This window comes from Dysidea avara, chromosome 7 (genome assembly GCF_963678975.1).
Source record: "Dysidea avara chromosome 7, odDysAvar1.4, whole genome shotgun sequence".
NCBI classification, from domain to species: domain Eukaryota; kingdom Metazoa; phylum Porifera; class Demospongiae; order Dictyoceratida; family Dysideidae; genus Dysidea; species Dysidea avara.
In genome coordinates this window covers 34,769,779-34,794,716 of record NC_089278.1, presented here as the reverse complement: position 1 = coordinate 34,794,716, position 24,938 = coordinate 34,769,779, and the positions used below count along the sequence as shown (strand labels likewise).

Genomic DNA, 24,938 nt, shown 5'->3' with positions numbered 1-24,938 from the left:
TTGGTTATTTTATAACTGCAGACAAGAAACATGGAGATTTGCAAGTTAACAGGACCAAAGTCTTTGATAGTAGTACAGTATCTACTTGTATAATGACGTACACTTACAAGATTACAGTTCTACAATAGAAACAAGAACTACATCATGGCAATTCATATATCCTAGGGGCATGTTGGCATGATAACACATGCATGTATGTGAGTGGCATTTAAGATTGGTGAAATACTGTTCCAGTTCTAAGCTCCGTGACCTTCTTTTGATACTGTATTCTCACATAGCCACAGTCTGCTTGGGTTACTCTATTTCCCCATATTTGGTAGACAGGAAGCAAAATGGCAACTAGTAAGCGATCAGCACTCATGATTGGTACAAGCCACAGCACCAGTAGTGGACCAATCAGTAGTGGGTGTCTAGCATTGTTGAATAATCGTTGTTGTTCAGCTGCCTTGAATTTGATTGGCTCATCTTGAGAGAGCCACAGCATGTAGTAAAGCTGCAGGAAACAATTAGAATATGTGAAGCACTATGTATGAGATAAAAGGGACTAAGCACACAAATTGTGATTACACAACATGTACAGGGTGTATATAGTTAAACCCATGTACCAACTTGCTATAGTGGCTTGCTTTACAGCTCCAAAATGTCTGTGTACAGGGGTTTTAAGCTGCTCAATATGTACTACTATAAGCAAAGAAACAATGTAATATTTACTAAGTGGTACGCTGCTCAATATGTACTACTATAAGCAAAGAAACAATGTAATATCTACTATGTGGTACAGAGAAGCTTCAAAGGGATTTACATTTAAACCAATCATGAAATTAGCGCCATGCTGAAAACATAATACATATCCCATAACCATGTCACTAATATTATTTCAATGTAAAGTAGAAGGTGTACTTCATGATGTAATAAGACCACCTCATAAGTGACTATATCCTAAAGTGTGTTTCAAAACCTCATCAAAAGTATATATATGGAGGCTATAATTATACACCTCCCCCTCTCCTGCAGGTGGCCATTTTAAACAAAAACAGAGTGTGTATGTACATTACACACATACGCACAAGTTAACAGTTGTTGTCTCAAACCTGTTTGATGCCGAACAGTTCAAGATGATCGAGATGGAACAGAGAGCAGACCATCTGTAGCCATGCCAGACAGTGTACTATACCCATCAACAACACTACCAGGTCACTATCACCAATATTCCACAAATAGTAAGAGAGGATTGGTCTCCAATACATTGAGATAACCTACATCATAGAATATGAACTTTGTACATGTACTAAAGACAAGACTTCAAACAAATATGAGGTCTTTAATGAAGAGAAGTAACACATCACAAGGGAGCATGCAGGGGCGGATCTAGAAATTTTCAGAGGAGGTTTCTGGTTCTCTGGAATTGCAACTTCAGCCTAGCTGCAAGTTAAAGAAAAAAAAAAAAAGGTCGCTAACGCTGTGAAGGTGATTTCAGAGGTAAAAGTATGAAGTTTTGCCAATAGAAAAAGAGCCATAATGTAATACAGTTATAACTCTCTGTAACTTTTATCACCCAGACGAATCGTAGGGGTGCGTGCTATTTCAGAGGGGGTTTCTGGAAACTCCAGAAACCCCCCTAAAACCGCCCCTGAGCATGTACTCTACAAACAGTCATGCATGGCTGTTGTGTGCTACCTTTACAATATCCCTTATATTAGGCCAGTACAGGCATAGCAGAATACCCTTCTATATTCACTGTAGTGATAGGACAATGACATTGTGGGAATTAGTAAAACGCGGAATACGGAATAATGAAATATGCAAAACTTATCTTTTGCAGATTGTACAAATAGTTACATGCTCTATAACAATCATACTTTATTTACACCTTGCAATAACTCTGCATGGCATGCCACAGCGATGGATAGCTAATCAGCAGCTGGAATGGGACAAGCGAGCACACAACCAACCACCCTAGAACGACCTACCTTCGCTAAACTTACTTATCTATACTCCTTAGTTGATATAGCTACAAAACGCCAAGACCTAGTTCTATTCTTAGGTTAAACTAGCTGCTCTTCATGTGCATACGACCGGGAAGTCCAGTGGTGTGTGTCTTTAAATAGATTTCAAAATTCTTCAGGTTTGAATCAAGAGTGTAGGTAAGTGAAGTTAGCGAAGGTAGATTGTTCTAGGGTGATTGGTTGTGTGCTCGTCCCATTTAATGTTCGCCAGCTGCTGTTCTATCCATTGCCGTGGTGCGCCATGCAGAGCTGTTACAAGATAAATAAAGTATAAAAATTACTATAGAGCATACAACTATTTGTACAATCTGCAAAAGATAAGTTTTGCTTATTTCGTTATTCCGCAATTCCGTGTTTTACTAATTCCCAATGACATTACACCACCAAGCTTTTGATCGTCTTCGTAGTGAGGTAACTTCATTGTTTACACATAAGACGATAGAGTAGTGACCCATTATGTGTATCTCTGTTGAATGATGTAACCAATTTACATACATCACTATAACATAAGATGCCATGTTTGAACTTTGCGTGTAGTATATGGAGCTGCATGCTCCCTTGTCCATAGGACTCAATGCACTCCTTGAAATAAGGAAAGTATCTGACCATTGTGAAATTCCCCCAAGTATATACACCATCTGGTCAGGAAATTGGGCTGGAATTAGGGAAGTCTCAAAATACTTTCTAATAAAACAGTCACACTATTTACAATGTCGCAAACACAGAAAATTGTCCATGCATGGCCTTAAAACTAGAGCTGAGTGTTTGTTGTGATCTATCGATTATCGTGATAGTGAGTAACAATTGTGATTATGATAGTATGCAATCATACTATTTTGATAAATTTTAAATTTATGCATATATGTGCTTAGTAAAAAAGAATTAAACATGATATAAGGTATGTAACTGTGAAAGTCCAGTAGAGCATGTACAACAAAGATTTACAACTGTAATATATAACAAATTTTACCAATATAGTATTAGAAAAACAGATACATGGTGTGTAATTGGTTTATTCATGGTGAGGTTGAGTGTCTTTGATAACTAGTAGTGATATTGTGATACTATCGCTATTGTGGTGTAAAAGCTACTATCAGTCATGAATAGTGATGTAATAGTTGTACTATTGCTCAGCTCTACTTAAAAAAAACTTCATTTATAATGGAAGAGTATATGCACATGCATTGTTTTTCTACACTATCATACTTTGAGAGTGTCCAGGTACAACAAGTGTAGAAGCTCACCCAGGTGGAAAATTTAAACATACACATGGTACATGGTTATCTGTCCTGTACACAGTATTATGTCTCAGTTCTGTAAATCATGAGTGTCAATTTGGATGTACACAGGCCTGCCTGTACACTTATTAGTCTCGCGTTGCCAGACCAATACGCCAAGCGTTTATCGATATCCTGATTATAAGCGCCGGCTGTAATTGATCTGGTGACATTAGGACTCATTACCATTTCTACTGGAATGTAGCGGCGTGCGCAATATAGCCGTGGCGGCAGCTGTTTCCATAGATACCTAATATTGTATTACGCTAGAGTTGGGACTATTCTATATAACACAGCTAACACAAGTGACAGGTTGTTACATTCACTACTCACCACTACAATTCCTTAGCAACAGTGGCCCTTCGTTGTCAAACAGAAGTAAACCCTGCGAATACGGGCGCCGTTTATACTAATTGCTTGCGCACCATATGCTGTGCTACTGAACTGGTAATGGGTCGTAATGTCACCAGACCAATTACAGCCGGTGCTTATAATCAGGATATTGATAAGCGCCTGGCGTATTGGTCTGGCAACGCGAGACTATACACTTATGTGGAACCATAAAAATGTAACCTGAAAATATATGGATGCTTCCATTTAAGTTTATGGTGAGCACTCAAGTTAGTGATGACCCTTTTAATAAGATCACCTTAGTATAGTGACCATGTCAAGTGCTGGGTATTCCAAACATAGCTACAGAAAGTCTTACTTACTCTCTAACTAAAAGACCACCTCATGATAGAGGCCATATTTCTTGATCTCAAAGGTGTCCCCCTGATCAAAGAGGTGTCACAGTACAATAGATAACACATACACTCACCTGTATTATAGTACAAGTCACCAACACATAGGATGTCCTACAGAATGGCATCATTCCTAGTTGCTTAAATAGTTTCTTGTACATCTTGGATGCCATCCCAGTGTGGAACACAGCAAACAATATCAGTAAGGTTACATTCCTGGCTAGGAAGTACACTGGAGTATCATCTGTAACACAAGACAGCATTACGTATGTAACATATAGCAATCACTTATATCTGCACAACTGTGCATATTTCAAATTCCTGTTTATTAAATATTTATAATTTACTTAGACAAATACATGCTCTGACAAAGTTTCAGCCTCATATCCCAATAACTTTGGGGAGTTACAGCCATACAAAGTAGCAAGATTGATTTGTACAGAAAGTGTAGGGGAAACAAATTACAGGTGTTTACTAAAATGGTTATAACTTACGAGCAGAATGACATACGGAGTTAAAATTTGCACCACCATGAGTAGATTACTGCATATGGGTAAGTACACCTTTCTTAACTGCATACAAAGGCAAAATTAGTGAAGTAACATTGATTGCATACTATTGTTTTGATGTGATACAAACAAATGCCTGTCACTTCTGTACCCTTCACTGCAATTAAACAAAGATTTACGAGCTCCTCTTGAGTAGGTGAATAAGATGATATCCAGATATCAATTGTTAGACTAAGAACAAAGCATTCAAAAAATTATGATTTAAAAAAATAATGTGCAGGTTGATTTTTCTGGTTATCAAAGGTGCAGAGGATCCAGGACACCAACATGAACCACAATACGGTTTTATACACACAAGAAATGATCAGTAAAACTAAAAGCTTTTCTTATGGGAGGTTGCCTACACATGTAGATAATACTGGCGGACATACACCCTTGGTGAACTCACCCAATTGGTGAACACACCCAATTGGTGAACACACCCAATTGGTGAACACACCCAATTGGTGAACACACCCAATTGGTGTCATCGTCATGTAGAGCATACTATATGACACAAAGGACAAGAGGTGATCAGGGAAGAGTATAAGAGTGCCCAATAATATTCACAATGCTTGTTTACGTAATTATATAAAAAAGTAAAGTATATAAATTCTTCTTGGAAACACTTATTGTCTGACATACCTCCTCTGCATATTGCAAACGCATACCGTAACCTTTTATTGTGAGTACCCTCAAAACAAAGCTTATCATAAAGGAATTCTGACTATTCTTATTGTAGTCTTTGGAACACAGTAGTAAAGGTTACATCAGAAGATGTGCTAAGCTTTGTGATTCAGTAGGTTATTAAATATTGTGGTCTTGATACATCTGTCTCAATTAATATCGTGTGCTGAACATGGTCCTAGCGTTTTTACTCAAACATGGATAAAAATACGTAATGCCTGATTTACATTTACAATTAATGTTTTCGCAACTGTATGCAAGCACTATATAGTGCATGTCAGATAGCATTTTACATCATGGCCCCCATACAAAAAACTAGTGGTCTGGGCACGAGATTATGTAAAATTTCTTTCCCCCCCTTTCAATTGTCCAGCACACTTGCTCCTTGGTGCTGGGGGTGGTAGGCAAGGGCAGTGCATCTAGCTCGGGAAAAAAAAAAAGATTATGTAAAATTGTTTGCAACTGCAATTAAAAACTCAGGGATTTCCTTGTTTGTTTACAACTCCAGAGCTACTGTAAACACGATCATAATATACTACCTGTGACATAGGAAGATGATGCTAATCTTGGGAAGAGCAACAAGTTAAGTCCTAGCGGAGAAATTGTGGCACTCCAAACGAAAGTTAGTAGCGAGTAGATTACTAGTATGTAAAGTATTGGAACTAGTAGAAGTGCAAATCCTAACAACAATCTATCCGTCAGAGATGTTGGACTCCGTCTTCTCAATGGATCCTCACTTTCTTCCATGCTGGGTACCTTTTAGAATTTGAATTATATTCATTACTATATTTAGGGCTTCATATCGATAACAGTATGTGTTTACTGCTAAAATGGCATCACGTGCATCGATATCATTGAAAATTGAATGCAAGATCACGTGAATTAGCAAAAACGTTGGCGGGTAAAAATTTAAACTACAAGGTTAATTTATTGTGATAGAATCATAAAGTTCATCACTAATTATTGCATACTGATAGGGAGTTTTTGTCTGGACAGCTGTGTGACTGCTCACATAAAGAATGGCGGAGGCAGAAGAGCCAGATTTCACTAAACTATCGTTAGAAGATAAACTCACTCATAAGGTAAGTTATTACTCACTAATGTAACAATTGTGTCAGCAGAAAGTGTTTTAGTACGAATTTAAGGTTAAAGTTATACATTCTAATGTTTTCGCACGATTGAAAATCATCCTTCACAGGTGTGGAAGGCGCGGGTACTTGGTTACGAAGAAGCTATTAAACTTTTCAAACGTTTGGATGGCGAGAACAGCCCGGAGTACTCGAAATATGTGGGTCTGCTAAAAAAATTTGTAACAGAGAGCAATGCTATAGCCCAAGAGAAGGCAGTAGAGACCACCCTAGTGTTTGTAGAACATGCAGCTTGTGCAGCAAAGTGAGTGGAAAGGTTTTGTCAATTATTGTTAACTTATGTTATTATTTATTAAGAGTATGTGCTGATGTGGTCACTGGCATTGTCACTAAATGTTTGAATGCTCGAGCGAAGACTAAAGAGGCAGCGATATCTGTTTGCCTCATGTATATTGAAATTGAGAAGCAAGAAATAGTTCAAGTGAGTGGAAATGCCATACAGTATATGAGGCTTATTAAGTACTCTGGCTTTGAGTACGTGTGCGTGTGTGTTTGTGTTTATGGAGCTGTTTATTATCCTATGCACAGGAGGAGATAATGAAAGGTTTCACTAACAAACAGCCCAAGATAGTAGCAGCCTCAATAGATGTGATGAAACGAGCCCTTAGGTGTGTGTGTGTGTGTGTGTGTGTGTGTGTGTGTGTGTGTGTGTGTGTGTGTGTGTGTGTGTGTGTGTGTGTGTGTGTGTGTGTGTGTGTGTGTGTGTGTGTGTGTGTGTGTGTGTGTGTGTGTGTGTGTGTGTGTGTGTGTGTGTTATATGTTCGAATCTGTTAATCGGGGCAGTTGAAAATGAGGACACCTGCACACTTATTGTTGTATTCAGACAGGATAAACAACTGGAACTACGCCACCTATGTGTCTGATTCTTTCGTGGTAATCATTGCTTGCGTTCAAGAATTCGAAGTGTTCTTTGGAATTCCTAAGTAGGAATGTGGCAAATCCTAAGTAGGAATGCTTCATGCAGTCTAGTGCTGCTGCCTTTGTATTTCATTGGGTTTCTTTCTTCAATCAGTTGCCTTGCCTTCATTCTACCTGGTTTGCCATCTGAATTGCTTATGGCTTTAACCTGGGATTTACCAACATCATTCATGTAAACATAGTTCAGCTCCATATGTTGGGAACACACCCTCATTTACGATTAGCTCGAACAAACGTCATGGTGGAGTGTCATGGACTGTTTCGCTAAGTATAATTATTAATGAAGTAGGATTTCAGTATTAGTGAAACAATGTTATGAATTTACAACATAGGCTATGTATGTGTGAAAATTCTAGCATTTGGCAAGTTACCACGTACAATGCTGAAGTAGAGATTTTAGCTACCATCATTCATATAATTATCTTGTTTTACTCCATTTATTGTTGGAAAAATACTTTTTTAGTTTAATATGTTTTATTGCAATTTTGTTGAGTATAACACACATGTGGCTATGACTGCTTTATAAGAGTATCTCAATCTTGCTGTTTATGTTGAATTAGCTATGCAATAGATTATTAAGAAGCACGGCTACCATGTCTTGTTTTGTACAGTGACTAGAACATTAAGTGATGTGGTTGTGCAGGTCTGATCATCAATGATGCGGTGGCATGTTGTGGTCCAGATGATCTCCCTAGTTACTTTCTTCACGTTTTTTGTATTGGTCCCTCCCTTCTAGGTTGCAATATTCCACTTTTCGTATATTGTAAACTCATGATATAGGTAACTGGTTTATAACATTACATGTGTGTTACTCTGGGTGTCATACTCTTATACAGAACTGAAAGTTTATTTCATACAATATAAACAGTTTTATTCAACATACTTTTGATACCAAGTGATGAATGACATGTTTAGTCACTGGAATTAGGTGATTCTTTGTTGATATAGAAATTTCATGTGATCTGCATGTAGAACTCGGAAGGGTTAGGGAGCTTGTTAGGTACATGTGTGAGTTTATTGTACACAAAGAAAATTGATTTGAACAGTTTTCAGAACCTGATATGTTTTATCAAAATAGGCCTTATCCTTTGTATTAACTGCTGGCATATGGTTGCTGTGCTGAGGTGAGAACTGTCCTTGACCGGATGGCACATCATCAATCAATCCCATCTGTACTGCTTGGAGTGTGGCAGGAAATTTGAGTGTATCCCAAAAGATGGCGGACTGGAACTTTTAAAAGGATCTACAAGTTTCATAATATCTTCCATTTGCTAGAGTACGACACATTTGTTCATCTGCAAGTTTATTTATATTCAATCATGTTGCTTCCTGATTGGTCTCGGGGGAGGCCATGACACATTGAAGCCTAGGAAGTGCAAGTTACAATATTTTTTCCAAAAGCAGTGATACTGTACCAGACTGTACATCAATGATCCTATTATAATCATCTATAGTTACTGTTGGCATGATAACCATGACTGCAATGCGTCATCATCACTATAAGCCCGTTTCACCATAATGGCTGGGTTTTTTTCGATCGAGAATCACACCATTGCAAACAACAAAGTAAAACTGAAGTACGTATGTATCACACCTTTCCTCTACTTTTTGTACAGAGACTATTATTGGCTCACATGAAATTCTTTCAGTGTTTGTGCAATATTATTTCGAATTCACGTGGGCTTATCCTACCCCCCTGAGTGTCATTTACTTACTGTAGACCTACATTAATAGGTGTAGATTTTCTCTGATGTATAAATTTTAACTTGATTAGCTGTTTCACTTAGTGGCTTCAACTTGACGGACTGATTTCATGGCTTTTTGGTCATGTTGGAGTAGACTCACATGATAGGTTTGCACTTGCCCATAACTCTCCAGTATCATGCATGCACGTTTGTGTGCTTTAAACATTACTGCTATGAGTTTTACTCTTTAATCCGTTTTCCATTACCATAGTGCCAAGCATATTAAGATTTGTAATTGTCAGTTAATATTTACAGGCCAGATAGAAAGCAACCCTAATAGTATGATCACATGGATTAATACTATAAAAGAGCAGTCACCACAATTAGCAATAAAGTGCATTGATCTATTAGATAGTTGTCATACTAATTGGGTAGCTGTCGAGGAATGGCTATTATTGCTATGATGTCTTTGATTGCACAGCCTGTACATGTTTTGAGTTCATAAGAAAAATATTGAGGGTTATGAACTTGATATCAGTTGTAGGATGCCAAAATTTGCATTTGACACGTGTCTGACAATGGCCCACCATGAATGGGTTAACATTATATGGTCAATTGATATTTGACATGTTTTCTATTAGTCCTATTTTCTATAGTGAATTTGGATCCAAGGTGATGAATATGAAGTTGTTTTTGAAGTCGCTAGCTGGACTATTTGAACACAGTGACAAGAATGTTAGGGCTGAGGTATGTGTTTTGTGTAGTGTACATGTGTGCTCACACGTGTGTGTATGTGTGTGTGTGTGAGTGTACATGCTTATAAATTATATGCGCTACAGTATTAACTGTATGGTTGCTGATGTACACTCTAGTACCACATGTGGCTTCAGTGTTCCTTGGAATTATTAGTTATGGTGCCTTGGTATTTGAAATACCTACCTGAGCTATAATTATATAGTGTACTTATGTAGTTACATGTATATTTGCATGTTAACATTTTAATGACCTCTACATGCAGTGCTTACTTGTACATATAATAGCTACGTATATTGTATTACAATAGACATTTGATCTCATTTCGCTCACCTGAAGTTGGAAATGACTGCTCTATTAGAGTATTTTGAGAGTATTTGAATAGAGCTCTGCGTATGAATGTTATCTATGGCTTCAGTTATCTATGGCTTCAGTTATTTATGAAATATTCCCCCTCGAAAAAAAATCTGCTATAAAGTGCTCTGGAATTAATTCATGACATTTTTTGTAACTGATAATTTATTCCGGCATAATGTACGCATACTCATGTCTAATAACAAAAAATTATATAGCTACCTGTACATTTCTTACAGAAATCAAGTTAGCAGAGCTCAAGCATGCAGTCAACTTCCTGCGACCTTTTCAAGCTGCTATACGTACTTAGGAAATGTCAGGGGACAATTGTGTTTGTTGAACTTTGTTCACTCCGGCTCATTACAGCATCACACAGCTGAGAACGTGCTAACCGTCGTGATTTGGATGACTACGTGTATTGATTATTGTCATCATAAGTACTAGCAATGCCAACAAACTATGGGATACTATTAGTAAAAAACTTTGGCAGTAAAAAATTAGGCCAAAACCCACTATTGCAAAATTGACAAAAAACTTTAGCAATTGGGGTTTTCCATGAAATTTTTTTAGCTACCATGTACTGTACCGCTCGAAGGTAACATCGCTACATGCGAGTGCAAATGATTAAACAACTCGCCAATTAAGGGGCATGGCAGCAGTTTTGATCGCGAGTCTTTATCTCTCGCATTGAGGGATGACGACTCATGATGGAAATGACTGCTGCACCCCTTAATTAACAAGTCTTTTAATCGCTTGCATCACTTGTGCTTTGCGACATTGTATTCGAGTGGTACGTAGCTACCGTGCAATTAGAGTAAGTTTATGGTCTATTAGAGTAGTTGAACAGAACTCAGTATATACATGAAGAAGATTCATTTATCCAAATTATATTCACTTATCTGAACACTTTTATGATTGATCTGGCACACAGATATTCAGATAATGGAGGTCCTACTGTAGTTGGAATTGTGACCATCTTTGACTAAATGATTTTATTGTTGACAGGCAAAGGCATTTGCACTGGAGATTTACCGATGGGTAGGACCCACATTGACTACTTTATTAAAGGATAAAGTGAAGCCAGTACAGGTAGGTACTTTATTCTGTTAGAAGTTAACTGCATATTCTGTTTGTCATTTTGTGTGTGTTTTAATTCTTTCTATCTTCTCTACTATTATTTTTTGACAATACATAAGCCTATTCCTACAATTTAAGAATTACACAAATATTGAGCTTACTCTTCATCATTTAATGCCTATATGTGCTGTGCTATAATGTTGCAGTGTTTATATACATGGTTTCACATTGTGTAGTTGAAAGAGTTGGAGGAAGAGATAGAGAAAATGCCACAGGAGAAGGTGCAGCCCACCAGATACCTGCGATCTCAACAAGCACCTCCACCATCTGCAGCAGATACTAGTACTGGAGGAGATGAGGAAGTGGAGGGTGTGTGTGCGCGCGTGTGTGTGTGTAGTGTGCACGTGTGTGTGTGTATATGTGTGTGTGTGTGTGTGTGTAGTGTACACGTGTGTAGTGTGCACGTGTGTGTACATGCGTGTGTGTACATGCGTGTGTGTTGTGTACATGTGTGTGTGTGTATTGTGCACGTGTGTGTGTGTGTATTGTGCACGTGTGTGTGTGTATTGTGCACGTGTGTGTACATGTGTGTGTGTGTGTGTGTGTGTGTGTGTGTGTAGTGTGCACATGTGTGCGTGTGTGTATTGTGCACATGTGTGTGTGTGTGTGTGTGTGTGTGTGTGTGTGTGTGTGTGTGGTGTGTGTGTGTGTGTGCACATGTGTGTCACAAAGCTTATTGGTGCATTATTTAGAAGAAGATGACGATGACCCCGGAATGGGTGAACAAATAGACCCTTATGAGATGTTACCAGCTGTGAATATATTGGGCCAGTTACCAGCTGATTTTGAGGAGAACATTGTATGTATATGATGTGGTGTGTGTGGGTGTGCGTTGTCAGTTTTCTGTATAATGTGCTTACAAAGATGAAATTTTCGAAGAGCAGCTGGCAAAATTGGTTTCACAGGCTTTATTTTTGAATGTTCAACATCGTGCGTAGTGCCAACATAAATGTGGTGGTGTATGTTTAATACTGAGTTGGTGACCACGTGTACCAGTAAGTACAATTTAAAAGACGGTGTTAAAGGGATATATATCATGTCCGGACAAAGAAATATGGACTACTGCACTAGGGGAATTTTATTTTGCAGATGAGAAAATAGTGAGAGTGTGAACTGTTGCACATACAGTAGTTATCCATGTATGGAGAGAAATCTTGAGTAATAGCTAATATGAACAAAGGCTTGAAACAACAATGCATGGCCATGTCATTGTCACACACCATTCCATTCGTAGTTTAAAAATTACACACTTCTGCAGCACGGGTTCACATTTAGTAACAAGTATGAATGAGTTTGTATGTTATAGTTTAAATTGATTGTGCAGAGCCTAATCAGCATTTTTTTCCCTAGAATCACTGCTCTTCGAATAATTTGAGAGTTTAATTTCAAAATAACCCGTTATACAGTAGATAATATATGTCTGGAGGTATATATTGTCTATGGTTATACAGTATAGTGATCTGTTGCTAATGTAGTTTATAGTGTGTTATATGGATGGCAAATAGTGTGATATTGCAACAGGTAAAATGGTTGGTTCACTGTCTTGGTAATATTTAGGTAGGATTGTTTGTCATGATGATTACTTGCTGTAAGATTGTCTAAGAATTGCAGTACACATATATGTATCATATCATATATGTAATGTACACGTAAATCTGGAAATTTTGCAGCTGGGCAAGATAGCAAAAGTTTGTAGAGTGGTCATGAAATTATGAATAAAACTTGTCCTGAACAAAAAAAAAAGTGCTATATACACAGGTTGAGCTCAGGAGCCCCTACATCAGACTACAGTTCTACCACTATGCTATGCTGCTACTAGCTACAGTCCTCCCTTAATTTGTATATTTTAAATGTGAACCTATAAACTTTAACCAAGAGTTGATAATATTGTAGGGGGGAGTGTCTAATGCTCAAAAGAAATCGTCACGGTAGAGAAGATTCAGCTGAATTTCGTGAGGAACTTGGTAAAGAAGAGCCGTCTCGCGATGAGTAAGCTGAACTGGTACAAGGGGTGATGAAACTAAAGGGTGTGCGACCAAAAGTTATGTCACCACGAAAACTGGGTCACCGCCACCACTGCCACATGCTGTCCTCTTAAATCCACTATTATGACAAGTGGGAGAATCAAGAGAGAGTTTATTGATATGCAAGAGTAATATTGGTGAAGTCCTTGATACGTAAAGGCTATCATCACTCCTATTATTTGTGATCACATGTTGATTGAATCTGAGTATACAACATTTTACTGGTGATACGAAGCATGGTGGGTTTGTAAGTGGGTTTGTACATGGTAGAGAGGATTCCATTCAACCAGTCGTTTTCTTTTTGGATGTGGATCCTGACTAAATATCAGCACATCTGGGTTCCATATTGTCGATATTGAGCACTTTTATTTTAGGTGTGCCGCTTCTACAATCAGTCCCAATCTAATAGTCTTTCTATTGTCACCAGATGATGTTAAACATACGTAGTGCAGTGCGTATGAGCTACACACAGGCTGTTAGACACTCTCCCCCCCTACAATATTGTGAACTCTTGCTATGTATATATGCAACCTTCATACAACTGGTGTGTTTGGTTATGATCATGTGAATATTTCCAGATTCACAGGTATGCAGTATGTATTACATATTTCATTGCCATTTGACTCCATTTAAAGTACTTAAATCTTTCTCTGTTTAGACTCATACGAAATGGCAGCAACGTAAGGAGGCACTAGAGACAGTATTAAAACTCACTGCCAATCCTAAACTGGAGTCTGGTGATTATGGAGAGTTAATGAGAATGTTAAAGAAGGTGTGTGTGTGTGTGTGCGTGCATATGTGTGTGTAGTGTGTTGTGTGTCTACTAACCTAGTATGGAGAAGAGAAGCCATTTATAAAAATGATGTATGTTTTGTTTATTGCACGTTGTTGTTTATACAGGTGGTTGCTAAGGACACTAATGTGATGTTGGTGGCACTTGCTGGTAAGGCAGTTGCTGACTTGGCTAAAGGATTGAGGAAGAACTTCTACCCTTATTCTTCTGTGGTGAGTGTAACTTGTTAAACCCTACACTGTGAAATGTTACAGCGAAATGCCACTAACTTAATAAGACCACCTTATTATAGTGACCATGTATAGGTTATGTATGGCTTTAATTGTGAGATTACTGGTGTTATGCTTGAGATGATATTCACATGATTACAACTGATTATGATATTTCATGTGGTTGTGTTGCATGTACTGTTTCAGATGCTAGCTGTGATATTTGAGAAGTTTAAGGAGAAGAAGGCAACTGTTGTAGCAGCACTCAGAGAAGCAGCTGATGCTATTTATCTCTGTGTAAGTTGCACTATGGTAAACCTACGTAGTAGCTAACTGAGCCAAAAGCAGTATGCATATCTGTTGGTTTTCCACTTATCATACACTATGATAGTAGTGTATAGTAGGGATCACAAAGGAGTAGGCGTGGCCCACGAAATAATATCCAAAAAAACAACTCAATTTCTCCTAACGACGATCAGGCAGTATTGGTTAAGTGAAACTAAGCCCAAACAAGCTTTTAGATCAACCCGAAACGCTTTCAATAAGTTGCTACGGAATTTTATAAATAATTTATTTAGCAGAATTTTCTACTGACTGAGTAAGTAAGTAACTGACTGATGCCTTCAGACAAATGTAACTCGATAACGGCTAAAGCTACGAGCTTGATTTTTTTGCTGTTCGACGTTGCTTCATCCCGACAGGTGCCTTTTGGCATACCACAGTACGTACAATGCATTCTTCATGGACTTACCAGTGTCCTCCTTTGTGTCCCATTCATCTTTGCTGACAGCGAAAAGTGTCGGTTTGGCGATAGCACGTGATGGCTTCCCTTCATGTAACGGAAATCGTCCGTATTTTTCATAGCGGCTATTTTGATAGCAGAGGTGCTTGTCAAACAGTTCTTGATTCGTACTGTTGTGTAACGGGTTGAACATAGCCAACAACGAAGTGTAATGGATACTTCACTTTTCATACGATAATTGATATAACTGGGGCGCGCGGCATCATTTCTTTTGGAATGCGTCTTGGTGTGCAGAGGTGCTTTTTGAACAGTTCTTGATTCGAAAATGCTGCATAATGGGTTTAATATAGCTGACAACGAAGCGTAACAGATACTTCGCTTTTCAGACGATAATTGGGGCGCGCGGCGCCATTTCAGATGCGGTATGCATGGGTTCACCATTCATAATAATTATTTACAAAAAAAGTTAACAAATAAGTACACAGAAAAATTTGGAATTTTCAACTAGGGTAGGGACCACATAGCACATCGATAAAAAGTACTGAAACATGCTGGAGTAGTACACGATATTAAATCACAGTAAAACAATAAGAAGTGTTATATCCCTACTGTGTTCAAGATACCATATATAATGGAAATGCACAGTAGGGATATAACACTTCTTATTGTTTTACTGTGATTTAATATCGTGTACTACTCCAGCTTGTTTCAGTACTTTTTTATCAATGTTCTATGGTCTCTACTCTAGTTGAAAATTCCAAATTTTTCTGTGTAATTGTGTAGATATATTTTGTACTGTACTAGTTATTATTGTATAGCAAAGAGGACATCTTGAAAGTTGTTGTATATGTTGTACAGTCAGAGTCCCATGAATCAGGTCACTTTTCTCATACAACATTGTACCAAGATGTTTGGAATAGAGTCAGGTTACTTATTGTTCTACATAGCCACACATAGTCACACATGTTGCTGTTTGGTAATTGAATTTCTCTAACTCATTGTTTGTCTGAAACATTGTATTTCAGAGCCACATATGTAAATACACGAGCGAAGGTACACTGGGAATGTTTAGACAACTGCACATGAAGATGTGTGCACATTCTTCAAAGTATAATAATTTCATACAGGAGAAAGGAGTTATCAGTTTCGCTTAAGGTTACGGAATAGTTTTTTAATGCATGGGTGGAACAAATTACAAAACCTGCTTTAAACTAAGCAGGGATAAATAATTTCAACAACTGTGTTGTGTTAGCAATATAACTAATTGTGCTTGTTTGTTTTTACTGTAGAACAACGACTGTTCTTGGGTGTGTGGTTCAAAATAGAGCGATGTTTTATAAAAACGCGCCGCCAAAAACCAGACTATAGTATGTTCACGTTGAGCTGAATCCTGAAAAACAGCTAAAAATTAAAAGTGGATTTTTTCTCAACAGAGTTAACATTTCAGCCAACCAGATGATTATTGGTAACAGCAAAGGTGTCAACAACAGACACGTACAGTTTGGCTCCATTACAAGTTCGGGAAAGGGCTGTAATGGACACTGTACTTATATGGCTTCCCCATAGGAAATGTATTGTGAAAATTTTGATTGGCCGTAAATATTATGTCAAACATTTGAACAAAAAGATTTCAAAATATTTTTAGCGGGTCAAGCAGTACTACAAATGAGCCAAATTTCAAGATCATGTGTAATTGCATCCATGAGTTATTAAATGTTTGTGAGGATTCAGCTCAACGTGAACATACTATAACAGATTACTGAATCCTTATAATTTCAACACAAGTGATTAAACAACTAAAATATCTAGGTACTGTGGAAGCATCTTTTAAAGTTACTGATTGTATAGACGTATTATTGAACTTTTAGTAGTTTTTTCGAGTGAAACAAGCTCTTTGAAGGCTTGTATCTGAGTCACTGGGAAGAAACACGCCAAAAACGCTTCCACAAGACCTAATAAATTTAATATACAGTATCACTATGCCCCAGAAATGCCAATAGAGCCAATGCCAATAGAGCCAACAGCTTTTGCTGTATTTGGCGGTGGAAAAACATGGTAGTGACAGCTGGAGCTGAGCGATGTGAGGACTGGCTTACCTGTGTTACTACAACAAATTGTAGTGTTCCACCTGCCTCAAACTACACTGTAGCTGCATAAAAACATTAAATATGAAGGGCTTCACCTTCATTTAAAACTTTTCACGCTGCTAGACTGGTTTTATGGGGTTCTCAAAAAGTATCGATAGGCATTCAAAATTTTGAATGATTGCCCGTGACTATACCGTAACCTTAAATATTCAACACTAGTTTGTTATTGTGTTGTCTTGCCATAGACAACTATGGGGAATATACAAGAGGATCTGGTAACTGCGATGGCTAACAAGAACCCTGCTGCTAGGGCTGAGACTTTACTATTCATGCAACGCTCCTTCCAGCTGTGCACACCAGACATGTTGAGTAAGCCTTTCTTGAAGGCCATCTGTCCTCTCATTGTCTCGGTAAGATGTAGTGTACGTGTATACATCCATATTGTATTTGTAGTGTTGTGTGTGCTCCTGCACTTCTAGTATGTTTGTGTATACAGCTGTTTTAATATGTACCCATCACATGACCAGAAAGCAAATGTCTAAACATTGTTGTCTTCTGTACCTTGTATTGGTGTAGAGTATGGTTTCTAGGGCTTGTGTTGTACAGGTGTTTTCTTGGTGTTTCACAACTGCAGTGTCTTAGCTTTGCTTGTGTGTGTGCATGCACGTGTGTTGTGTGTGCATCGGTGTGGGCATGCATGCATGGTGTTCCATGTATGAGATGGTACTACTGTATATGTATGATCACTGTTACAGTCTTGCATACCACATGTATGTACATTGTTTTGAGCTCTCCATACATCATTCTTTTACAGCAATTAGGGGACACCACACCTCAGGTGAGAGATGCTAGTGCAGAGGCGCTAGCTACAGTCTGGAAGGTGACAGGAGATCGACTGATGACTCCATACCTTGAGGGACTGGATAAGACTAAGATGACTAAGGTGTGTAGTCATGACTGAAAGCATAGTTTGATCATTATTTTACTCTATTAAGCTGTCACACACTAAAATCTCTAAGTATATATATATATATACTTACTGTGTTTTACCTCCTAAGAACAATTTTGCTCAGGTGAAAAGACAAACACTGAATTAGCTCCCTGGAGTCCCAGGTCACAAACAGTACGGTAGTACTGTATAATTATTAGGGATCATGGAAATTTGGGTTTTCCTAGCCAAAAAAATTCATCCTAAAACCAGCTTCACAACTCCATCCTGACACCTTGGCAGTATTAGTTAGGTATAACCAAGCCCAAAAGTGTCGTCAGTATGATCCTAAAGACTTTCAATAAATTGTTACGGAATTTTAAAACATATTATTCAATGAAATTTTCTACTGACTAACTGCCTGCCCTGCCTGCCTGCCTGCCTTGCCTGCCTGCCTGCCTTCAGGCAAGCGTAACTCGATAACGGCCAAGGCTATCGGCGTGATTTTTCACTGTTAGATGCCGCTTCGTCTTGAGACGTGCCTTTTGGCATACCGCAGTACGTACAATGCATGCATCATGGACTTACCTTTGTCCTCTGTTCTTTTTGCTTAAAGTCCAAGGTGTCGATTCGCGGTAGCGCGATGCATGGCTTCCCTGCAGTACGTTTGTAAACTGGAACCGTCTGTATTTTCCGTGGTGACTGGACTGATTGCAGAGACGAATGTAACACTGTTCTTCGTTTGTAATGCTGTGTAACAGGCTGACCATAGCTGAAAGTGAAGCGTAATGGCCACTGCACTTTCAAAGCAGTGCTTGATAGCTGGGGCGCTTGTTCAGTTGAAAACATTATTTCTGGCGCCATCATTTCTTTTGATGCGGTGTGCGTGGGTTCACCAGTCATAAAATGTTACAACAAAAGTAAACAAGGAAAAAATTAAAAATTTTAAGTTTGATTAGGGATCATAGAAAAAAAGTAGGGAAACAAGGGAGATCACCTATACCTGCAGATATACTAGCGAAAATTTAATAATCCATTCTATACCCAAGACCAAGACTGAATTAGGGATTAAATGTTCACTCTAATCAAACTTAAATTTTTTAATTTTGCCTTAAACCTGTAAATAGAAGGATTGATTACTGCCAATGAGAACAATTGCCCACTTTGGCAGGATTGCTCATCTGTAGTAATTTTTTTGGAATTTGACTAAAATAGCCAATCAAATGTGAGCAATTCCATTCAAATCTCATTGTCATTGGCCAATTGTCACGTAACGTCATAGACTTTGGTGACCATGGATGTGCAATTCACGATAATATCTGAAGTGTTAGAACTTTTACTAAGGGAATGTGTTCTATACATGTGTTTGGGCCACCCTTAGTTGGGCAGGCTGCGCATATTTATAAATATGTATGTAACCCAATTTAATTATTTAGCACATTCTAAATTATTTTGATTGATTTGCTCATCCTATGCAATTTCTGTTTTGTGTGCATGTGTGTACGTATGTGTGTAGCAACTCTGCTTCTTTGTACCATAACATATTCACAAGTTGTTCAGTCTCAGCAACTATTTAAAAAAAATTCTTCCGACTCTATCGGTTTAAAACTGAACTTGGATTTTATGTCTACTAGAAAGTTATTTGTATTAATTATTGCTACTTAGTAATTTTGGCGTCTTTGTATGGCTGAGCCTTACTAGTTTGATCATTCTGTTCTTGCTTGGACAAAATTCATACAGCCTTTTCTTTCTCCACAGGTTGAAGAGTTTAAGGAGAAAGTAGAGATCAAGGTAGTTGCTCCCAAGCCCAGCAAGCCCAAGAAGGAAGCAGCTGCTCCTGTTAGCAAACCACCAAAGAAACCAGCTGCAGACACACCACCGGATGAACCAGTTCCTAAACCTGTTAGAAAAAAGAAACCTGCAGCTGAGGTGAGAGGAATGGTTGAGATATTATTTGGGTTTTATTAGATGGAAACAAACGATTAACCCTTTAAGGACTGCTGCCGTAATATTACGTCCAAAGTAGGTATTGCTCGAAAGACCAGCGCCGTAATATTACGTCCAAGATTATTGGCAGTAAACAAAGAGCTATAACTCCGCAACAAATGAAGCTATTAGATCGAAACAGGGGCCATTGTATTCGCCATTCATAGGCGATTCTTTTGATGTATAAGGCCAACTTATCACACATAACTAAGCCTGTGTAAAATTCCTCACAAAGTACAAACATTTAATATTTACACAACAATAAAACTAACCTTGTAGAAATCGCTCCATAACTTTGGCTGTGTTCATCGTATTAACTTCAAATAAAGCTCAGAGTGCTCACTATTTAGAGGCGAATAATTTGATATACAGGATCATGTGATGCGGTTTTAAAAAACTAAAATGGCGGACTGTTTTTATTGATTGTGTCACGAAGAAATCGATCGCGTGTAGGTGTTTGAAACTCGCCTTAGTGCTTTTAAGACATTGGTTCTACACTTTGGTAAGTTAGATAATGTTGTTTATTATTGTCAGGCGAGTCTTTTAGTATAATTTGTTATACAATTGAGCACTTGTAGGGGCTTTGTCAATGCTATAAACTTATTATATATTTTATTAAACACTAAATGTGCAATAATCATAAAACGTGTGGGCTTTCAGGGTAGACTATGCACAAAATTCTTGGTCCTTAAAGGGTTAATTAAGTATCATTTGTGTGTACCAAACATACATTGTAAATGCCATTCTTATTATACATATAGGGTAAGAAACCGCCAGCTGAGGCTGAACCAGAGCAGCCACCTGCAGCTAAGAAATCAGCCAAACCAAAATCTGTAAGTTTAGACCAAGAATTCATAGTGGGCCTGTTATATTATGAACTCTTGAGGTTGCACTACATGTGCCCCTTGATGTTACCTTGTGATTATCTGTTGTTTGATGTAGGCTGCTGCTAGTGGAGGGAGCAAGCCTGCTTCTGCTAAACCAAAGGGGAAGTCAAAGTCAGCTGCTGCTGCCAACACAGTAGATGCTCCTGTTATTCCTAGTGAACCAAATATTGCTGTAAGTCCGTGTGCATGTAGTATGAATGTCATGTGTGTGTGCATGTGTGTAAGTGTTTGTTTGTGCGTAGTGTGAATGTATTGTACCCACATGTGTACTGTATGTACATGTGTCTGTGTGTACATGTGTGTGTGTAATGTGTACATGTGTGTGTAATGTATACATGTGTGTGTAATGTGTACATGTCTCTGTGTGTAATGCGTATATACATCACATGTTAGTATCCTAGCCACATATTGTAGTATCCTAGCCACATATTGTAGTATCCTAGATTGGTTTGCTATTACTATATAACTTAGAATGAGGAGGTTGAGGAGAAAGCTGGTGAAGTTCTACCATCCTCACTAATAGCAAAACTTGCCAACAGCAACTGGAAGGAAAGACTAGCTGGATGTGAGGAGTTTCAGAAGGTTAGTCAGTTAACAAGTTAGCAACATCCAACGTTATAATAATATTTGTAAAGCTATGAAAAGGTAATTACAGTGGAACCTCAGTTATCCGAACCCCTTGGGACCAGGGGTGGTCCATAAGTCTAAAAACTCTGTATCTCTGAAACTGTGTATAAATAGCATTAAAATAGCATAAAGAAAATTTTTTTTAAATATTAGTATTTTCAACTACCGGACAGTCACTACTCTAATAGAGCAGTCATTTCCATAGTTTGGTTAACCGAGAATCCGAATAAGTCGGGTCCAGATAACTGAGGTTCCACTGTACTATGTTTTAGTTTCCTGCTATTTGGTAGTCTGAGAAGGATGTACCAAATCAATTCACAATGACAGTCAAAAAGGCATACTATATTACATTGCATTACAGTAGAGACTCACCAAATTGACTGTTCAATTAGAGTCACAGGTATATCTGTAGGTGTAAGCGACCTCCCTACTTTTTTCTTAATTGAAGTTAAAATTCCTAATTTTTCCTTATACTTGCTTGTTTAACATTATTATGACTGGTGAACTCACACACACCACATCAAAAGAAAGGATGGTGCCAGAGTTAATGTTTTTGTTTGAACAAATGCCCCAGCTATCAATTACTGACCCACAAATGACCATTGCGCTTTGTTTTTCAGCTATGTTCAGCCTGTTATACAGCGCTACAAATGAAGAACAATAGGAGAAACACCTCTGTAATCATTCCAGTCACCACGAGAGATTCGCACGCCTTAACTGTCGATTGCTGATTTGAAAGGTGAAGTGGCCATTACACTTCACTTTCAGCTATGTTCAGCCCATTTCACACGTTACAAACGAAGAACAGTAGGAAAAGTGCCTCTTGAATTAATCTATTCACTACAAATAATGTGGACATATTTTCTCTCTAGCCTACAACACACACATCATGGACTTACCTTTGCAGCCCTCATTTGTAATCTATTTTGTTCTCCGTTACTGTATAGGTGTTAGTCTGTGGGTATCCACAGTAATGACTCTGTGTGCTGGCTATCATGGGAATCATCCGTATTTTCTACAGTGACTGGATTGATTGTAGAGACGCTTCTTCATTTGTAACGTTGTATGACAGGTAGAACATAGCTGAAAATACAGTGAGATGGCCAGTTTACTTTTCATTTTTCCAGTTCACTTTTCATTAAAGTGAGATGGCCAGTCAGATCATGCATTCGATCGTGCAAATTTTACAAGTTTTGTGCCATCCATTTCTGAGATACTTGATATGCTGGTTCACCAGTCATAATTAAGTAAAAAAGGTATTTATTGGAGTATGGATAGACATAAAAGGCCATAAACAAGTGGGGGCAACCATTAACCTGCAGCTGTATTAGTGGACATTTAATCTCAACTTCAGTCATAGCTATACCAATGATAGATTGTGTTAAGAATGAATTAGGATATAAACGTGTATTAGTATAGCTGAAGGTGTAGGTGATCTTACTTGTTTATGTCCAATTATTTCTACTCAAAGTAAGTTTTCTTATTTGCTCACATAATATTCATGTATTATTGTGTTTCAGCTTGTTGAGGCTATGGAACCAGCTAAGATGCAATCACTACTTTTCATCAAAGTGCTTGGATTAAAGCCAGGATGGAAAGACAGCAACTTTCAAGTGATGAAGGCAAAGTTTGGACTTGTGTCAGTGCTAGTCACAACCTCGTCTGTGTTTGGTAAACGTTCCACCGCTTGTGTCCTTCCTGTAATCGTGGATAAACTGGCTGATGTGAAGGTGACTGCTGTATTATAGTAGTTTGGTATCCATTGTATGTTTTATTAGCATGGCTGCATGCTGCATGAGCTATTATATTACCTGGTCTGAACTTTTTCTCTGTGTATTCAACTGAGTTTAAACATTAAGCCTGTGAATCCTTACACACTTCCAGGGTCCCTGTATAGGGTAGTAGTAGTAGTAGTAATATTAAGGAGAAATGTACAGTGTAGCCGTCCATTGGGAACATGTTGGAAGTGCCTTTATGTTATAGTGGTCAGCTTTGCAGGTCTTTTCATCACCATTGTTATTTCTCACCAGCTACTGCAGTAACTTAAAAAATCAAATGAACGGAATTGATATCACACGACCAGCCTCATTAGTACCACACATGCAGTGGAACATGGGTTGAGCCAACTGGCAACACAACTTCATTCATTGTTTATGATCTATCATGCAGTACGACAGTACTGTATATTAGGGACATCGAAGGCATGGGGGAGATCTGTGATATAATATAACCCAAAAACCTGCTGCGATTTTTCCTCACAACGACACGACAGTATTGGTTGTGCAAAACCAAGCCCAAAAGTGTCTTCAGATTGACCCGAAATGTTTCCGTCAAGTTGCTACAGAATTAAAAAAAAAAATTATTCTACAGTATTTTCTACTGCTTGCCTGCCTGATGCCTTTAGTCAAGCGTTACGGAAAACTGGCTACAGCTACAGCCCTAATTCTTCGCAGAAACATTTCTAGTTCGCTTAAAAAAAAACCTTTGGTATATTGATAAACATACAATGCTTGCCCTATTGTCTTACCTTTTATACTTCTTTACCATGGCCATCAGTCAAGGTTTTACCGCTGAGTGTTAATAGACTACAGTATGGCTTCCATCTACCAGTGTAAATTGCATCAAACTATTCGAATGCATGTGATCATTGCACCAAACTATTTGAACACACGCGTATGTGACTTGCTGTTGATATTGATCAGTGAGAGCAACTCACGGTGAACTATATAGCAATATGTAAGTCAATAAAATATAGTTGTAATATTTAGTAGCAATGTTAAATCATCCAGGTCCCGCTTTATAGATTATCCGGGTCTGACCCCATGTGCTAAATTAAATGTGGACGTGTTACTACACATCGTAGCGTAGCCCTACTTCTTTCGTGAGCCATGCCCACTTACGTAAATTACTGTCTAGACATATGGTAGCCACGCCCATTCATCAGTCTGTAGGTATACACGAATCCACATCCATTATTGTCTGCAGGCTTATGTAGAGCCACGCCCACTGATCAGTTGTTATTGTATGAGTCATAAACTAGTATAATAGTGCTGTGATTAACTATTGTGACTGGTTTTGTGGAAAGCAGGTTATTTAGTGGTCATAAGCTTGTAAAAAAACTTCACAAGCAAGTATAAGAAAAAAATTAGGAATTTTAAATTAGAGTAGGGACAGTATGTAATGTCCAAATACTGTAAAACAATAATTATTGTTTTACAGTATTTGGACATTACATACTACTCCGATCCAGCTTGTTTCAGTGCTTTTTATTGCAGCACTATACACTGTCCCTACTCTAATTTAAAACTCCTAATTTATTCTTATACTTGTATAGTAGTAAGGCCACTTCAACTAAATTTCTTGTTTCTCAGGCTCGACTGACCCATAAAATTTGTAAAT

The 24,938-nt window shown here is 38.1% G+C and overlaps 2 protein-coding genes across 4 annotated transcripts in view; one reads left to right on the top strand and one right to left on the bottom strand.

Annotated features, from left to right (window-relative positions):
• Nucleotides 1-54: 54 nt before the first annotated feature.
• Nucleotides 55-6,082, bottom strand: LOC136261233 (nurim-like). Its single transcript, XM_066055208.1, has 4 exons — nt 5,801-6,082; nt 4,104-4,270; nt 1,092-1,256; nt 55-493 (listed from the first exon to the last, which is right to left on the bottom strand). The coding sequence occupies exons 1-4, from the start codon at nt 6,006-6,008 to the stop codon at nt 209-211; spliced, it is 825 nt and encodes a 274-aa protein (XP_065911280.1). The 5' UTR covers nt 6,009-6,082; the 3' UTR covers nt 55-208.
• The window catches only part of LOC136261227 (cytoskeleton-associated protein 5-like), a 90,215-nt gene continuing 71,319 nt past the window's right edge, over nt 6,043-24,938 (top strand). For 2 of the 3 annotated variants that reach the window (XM_066055202.1, XM_066055200.1), the window contains exons 1-19: nt 6,043-6,182; nt 6,239-6,343; nt 6,460-6,653; nt 6,707-6,830; nt 6,938-7,017; nt 9,669-9,759; nt 11,125-11,208; nt 11,433-11,565; nt 11,949-12,055; nt 13,939-14,052; nt 14,181-14,285; nt 14,490-14,579; nt 17,357-17,521; nt 17,926-18,054; nt 19,798-19,968; nt 20,787-20,858; nt 20,968-21,084; nt 21,384-21,494; nt 23,060-23,269. In XM_066055202.1, coding sequence (XP_065911274.1) covers nt 6,281-6,343; nt 6,460-6,653; nt 6,707-6,830; nt 6,938-7,017; nt 9,669-9,759; nt 11,125-11,208; nt 11,433-11,565; nt 11,949-12,055; nt 13,939-14,052; nt 14,181-14,285; nt 14,490-14,579; nt 17,357-17,521; nt 17,926-18,054; nt 19,798-19,968; nt 20,787-20,858; nt 20,968-21,084; nt 21,384-21,494; nt 23,060-23,269 — 2,160 coding nt within the window. In that variant the 5' untranslated portion in view covers nt 6,043-6,182; nt 6,239-6,280. The remainder of the gene's footprint in view (nt 6,183-6,238; nt 6,344-6,459; nt 6,654-6,706; nt 6,831-6,937; nt 7,018-9,668; nt 9,760-11,124; nt 11,209-11,432; nt 11,566-11,948; nt 12,056-13,938; nt 14,053-14,180; nt 14,286-14,489; nt 14,580-17,356; nt 17,522-17,925; nt 18,055-19,797; nt 19,969-20,786; nt 20,859-20,967; nt 21,085-21,383; nt 21,495-23,059; nt 23,270-24,938) is intronic. The other variant, XM_066055201.1, reaches the window with a different exon arrangement.